Genomic DNA, 4,915 nt, shown 5'->3' with positions numbered 1-4,915 from the left:
AAATGAACGAAGTGGCCTCTGACTATACATCTCGCATCGTGAAAGAGATCTTTGCGAGAAGTACACATGGTACCAAGTTTGGCGTCATGCCGAATGCGGAATTTGAACAGTCCTACAACTACGAAATTCAGAAGAATATTGGTTTTCTGGTGTCCCAAAATGCCTCCTGTAATAGCTATCACAATAACTCGGAAGGTCATAACAGCATCGTTCATCATCGGAATATCTGGAATCTCTGGTGGAGACTGAGGTCAATCGACTGGAGAGAGTGGGACACTTTCACCCTTGCCGATGTCAAAGATTGATTGGCACCGAGAAAGGCATCCGCCTTGTCGCCGGCCCTGGAATCAATCCCAGCAAGTTCGATATATTTGTGATGGCAGACCTAATATTCTCCAAGTCTTGTTGATAAGGTCCGCAATGTAACCCCAACACCGGCTTTGCCTGCGTTTCACACGGACAGGTTATCGAGACCCGTAGAGGTCGACACCGTCCATAGAAACCACTCTTAGTATCTTCTCTGGGACGAGGACATGAATACTCTTAGTGTGCAACAATGTAGCGTATTCTAGATAGCTTTGGGCCATTGGTCAGGCGACGCCCGCAGGTGATGTAGTCACATTTTGCATGCCTGGTGAACCGCTATAATATTCTCCTAGGACCAACTCGTCAGATTCGATTTTCCAAATAGTAGACCAGCTGGACTTATGCTGGCGACTGGCCTCCTTCTGTTGCAGCCATGTGACCTCAGGACGTCGCCGAAAAACGGAGAACTTGGTATTACATCTCGAGCACTCACGATGGATGTTCTCTTTCGGCCACGCGCACTCCATCTATAATGCTCACGTTTTCATCGATACAGTAGCGAGCTATATCCAGAACCTGGTACAAATGGCGAGGATTTCTGTCGTCGAGTTGTGATACAGCACCCAACTCTGGATCCAAGATCAACCCAGTCCGAGCTGCAATGCTTGTGCTCCGGCCACTATCACAGGGCGGGCCTCAACACCCAACAGTACAGAGAATGGTAGCATCGAAACCACACGTACGTCGCCGCTGCAAAAATGAAATTTGTTTCAAGTCACCATCTTCCAGTTCAGCTGTGCAGATGTCACCATGTCTGAAATTGGATAAGTAGACGCATTGCCATCCAGCTCAGGGAAGAACCAAGGGTTCTCTTCAGAAGGTTCGCCAATCACTGAGGGCTGCTGGGTAGTGGCAGGTCCGGCTATCGGCTGGCTTGACGGTTTTGCTTGGTGCTCGACGAAGACGGTGGCTTCATGATCTGACTCACTGTTCCCATTGGCATCACACCAACGCAGCGGGTCGAACGGTGCCGCGCTACCACTTGAACAACTGAGTGCCCTCTGTCCCTTTATCAATATGGACTCGGAAGGGCTGGCCTCGTTCCGACCAGAATCCGATTCAACGCGTCCTCTCCAGATGAAACTTTCGAGGCCTGTGCTTTCCAACATGGAATTGAGGACGCTGACCATGCGTTTGACCACGGGGTAGTTGGTTTGCAAGCCCTCACAGACCCCGAGGACGCCTATTAGACACTTGTGGTCACTCAGCGCACTCTTTTGATTGCCATTGGACGCCATGCACGTAATCAAAGTGCTAGCCGCCGTGAAGATGATGTCGAGCATAAGCGTGGCAAATCCCCAGTCTTCGAAGGCGAGACGTCGCACCTCCAATGTTTGGGCTATCTTCACCGCATTTTCGTGCATGATCTTGCGCGAGTCTTGTCGGCTGTACGGCCATGCGTCTAGGTCTGGCATCCGGAAATCCCGTTGGCACGAACTGACCGTTCGGTGCAGCAGAAGCTGGATGTTGCAGAATTGCATGTATAAAGCGCAGAGGGAAGGCGGCCACGACACGGGGTCTTTGCCACTCCAGGCCAGTTCAGGAGGCAAATTTCGTTCCCACGATCGGAGTGCTTCCTCCAATTGCTTGCACTTTGGCAAACAGGATTGAAAATGATGTTTGATGCAAGTACAAGTATTGACCACCTTTCGGATCAGGGTACACAAGTCGACCCAGCCAGCGAGTAAATGGGCTTGATATGAGGAGCACCCAGAGGGCAGAAACGGATGCTGTATATGGGATGCTTTCAGAGACGAAGGACGGCCCAGGAAAAGGCTCCAAGTCTGCTCGTAGACAAAGACGCCATATGTCATTCGCTGCCGAGCAAGTGCATCTTCCTTGGTGAGGAATCCAGAGTTGGTCAGTTCAGAGCAATCTTGATGTAGTCCCAGGGTAATAATGAGCCGACATGCCATGCCTGTTCCATATTAAAGGGCGACCAACCGACGCGGGAGGGGGGAATTGACATACCGACGTAGATCCAGCCGAGATTTTCGCTGCCGTTCGTGCACTCATAGTCACTCAGCAGGCAGAACCCATGAACGGTAGACATTGTAGGAATCTCCAGTTCCCGGGGAATCTCCCTCTTGGCCTTTTCGGCGTACGCGCGGCTCAAGTTCCGAATTGACTCGGACTTGTCGAGACGCATTGAACACGCCAGCAGTGCGTTCAGCGAGAACTCGGAATAGTGTTGAGATCGGACACCTCGCTCGTACGCAGTCATGTAAAGTTTGGGGTCCACAAGATATATGGACATGTCCTGAAACTTCCACCATTTTTGGAGGTACGTCTGCTTGAACTCGGCAGTATTCTCCACGGGATTTGCTTGCGTCAGACAAGGCTCCCTTGGAGCTGTGTGAAGCCAATGCCCTGGAAACATGTCGACATGCTGCTCAGGAACGGTGCCGCCGGGCAATCCCTCCAAGGGAACATGTCCTGGCATCTGCTCGATCAGGCTTGAGGGTCTTTCGAACACATCCTGATGCCAGTAACTGACGTTAATGTCGCCCATGTCAGGTACTTTCAGGGTCAGAAACAGTCTACTCCGTCTGGACGGTGATGAATCTCACCAGTGATGTCGTGGAACATAAGATCCGAATCACACAACTCAACTTGATCCATCGATACGTCTTGGGGCTCTGGGAGTGAGCAGACCGCGTTTTCCAAATCATGATGTACGTCCAGTGTCGGTGTCTTTGAAATTGCACATGCGTCAAGATCCTTATTGTTGTTGAGCTCTGTCTACAGTGTTAGGTCCGTCTCAATCGACCACCTTCGACAGGAACACCAACCATTTGAGATTTCTTGATTAGCTTGGTCGTCGGTGGCCACGGCAGGTGTAGAATTGCCGCTGCTCGATGCAGAGCTCACTCTAGACAGCTCTTCGCCATCGATGGCCGCTGGTTGCGCAGAGTTCTTCCTTTCTCCCGACCCCTGGAGGTTGCGGATGGTGGATTCGAGAAACTCCAGTCGTTCCTCCAGGCGGCGGACGTGTTTTTTGGACGCGTTTCTATCCGTGGTCAGTCGAGTGTCTGTCGGCACGAGCATGGTCGTCCTACATCTTCCGGTTGTCATCATAGTTGACGGTGCATTGAGCTCCAATGGTACAGCATAGCCTGCACGGCTGCCCGCTTTCCATTGACTGGACGTTACACTAGAGTTGTCAGTGTCCAGCACATCGGGAGCGCTGGTCTGACTCACCTTGACTTTCCTCTTACGGCATGTCATACAAGCTATTGATGCTCTTGAGCGCTGGTGGTGTGACCCTCTCGCGGGTGCGTTCCTGGGTGAGGACATGATAGCCGACCTGCCGCGTCAAGACTGATGGATATCCCGGGTTGCGGATATCAATTTGAGGGACAAAAGGTCAACGTCGATCGTTTCACGGATTTCGATGATAAAAGCAGTCTGCAAACCCGGCGAAGTGTCCTCCAAAACAGATGGTCGATCTTGCAGGCAGAGAATTCTGACTGAGGAGGAAAACCAGAAGATGGAGAGCGGGGGAAAGCGAGAAGCCGATTACCCCAGAATCCCCCCGACAGGTTCGCCGGATCCACCACGGCTGAGCTGCGCCTTCGGAGGTGGCAGGTATCGTCAATCTGGGACGCTGTGATTCGTTCTCAACAGGGGTCGAGTGACCAACCCCACGTAGCCACCAGGCCATGCCCGGACGGCCACGGTTCTGGTAGCTAGCCTTACCAAGATTACACCTCGGGAAGCACTGAAACCGCACATGTGGTATATCTCGAGCCTAGGCACCCTGAGGCAGGAGGCACATTATTTTGACTACAACAACACATAAGCTGGTGATAGTTTCACCACGATGAAGGGATCCACGAGATTCTTGCGAGAAACCAATTCAGCAAGCTAACGACCAACATTTCAGGATTAGCCATGTAGCGATAATATTGCGAGACGTTACGCCTGAGACTACCCCAACCCCTATACGCTTCGACGAGCCGAGCATCAAATTCACCTGGAAAGGACTGCATTCCGAACAAACCTGGTATGTCCCACGTGAACTCACAGTAGCTCAAAATTCTCTGTGACATGATCCTAGGGTCGTGGTCTTCAGAGCTTGGGGGGCCTCAAGTCGAGCTTCTATTTCGTTACAGCTTATGAGCGTGGGGGAACGCTGACAGCTTTGCAGGCAACTCATTCTCGAGTATGCGTGCATTGACATGGTCAGCGCTCAGCTGGGCTAAGCTCGTCACACCCATGAGCCTCATGGTACTTTCCACTTCGTCACTCAAGACTGTACAAGGTCAGTTCGATAGGGTTACGATTGTCGAGCTCCTGCAGCTTACTTTGTACAGCTTTCATCACGCCATCGGTGCCGTAGCTGCCGAGTGCGTACATAAATGGCCTGCCCACACCTACGGCAGTGATACCCAAGCAAAGAGCCTTTATCACGTCGCTGCCTCGTCGAACACCACCGTCAAGGTACACCTCCAACTTTTCCAACACCTGAGGGGCGAAAGCCCTGATCTCCAAGAGTGTCTTCAGAGCACTGGAGGTGGTGTCCAGTTGTCTTCCCCCATGGTTACTA

At 51.9% G+C, this 4,915-nt stretch overlaps 1 protein-coding gene across 1 annotated transcript; it reads right to left on the bottom strand.

Moving 5' to 3' along the window:
- Positions 1–1,076: 1,076 nt before the first annotated feature.
- On the bottom strand, positions 1,077–3,663 carry PV06_08225 (uncharacterized protein; the record flags this gene model as incomplete). Its single annotated transcript, XM_016409536.1, has 6 exons — positions 1,077–2,284; positions 2,338–2,886; positions 2,937–3,104; positions 3,159–3,376; positions 3,426–3,520; positions 3,568–3,663. The coding sequence occupies 6 exons, from the start codon at positions 3,661–3,663 to the stop codon at positions 1,077–1,079; spliced, it is 2,334 nt and encodes a 777-aa protein (XP_016259844.1).
- Between the last annotated feature and the right edge of the window lie 1,252 nt (positions 3,664–4,915).

Source organism: Exophiala oligosperma, assembly GCF_000835515.1.
Source record: "Exophiala oligosperma strain CBS 72588 unplaced genomic scaffold supercont1.8, whole genome shotgun sequence".
In the NCBI taxonomy this organism is placed as follows: Eukaryota; Fungi; Ascomycota; class Eurotiomycetes; order Chaetothyriales; family Herpotrichiellaceae; genus Exophiala; species Exophiala oligosperma.
The sequence above is the reverse complement of the archived record's forward strand: the minus strand, read 5'-3'. Positions and strand labels throughout refer to the sequence as shown.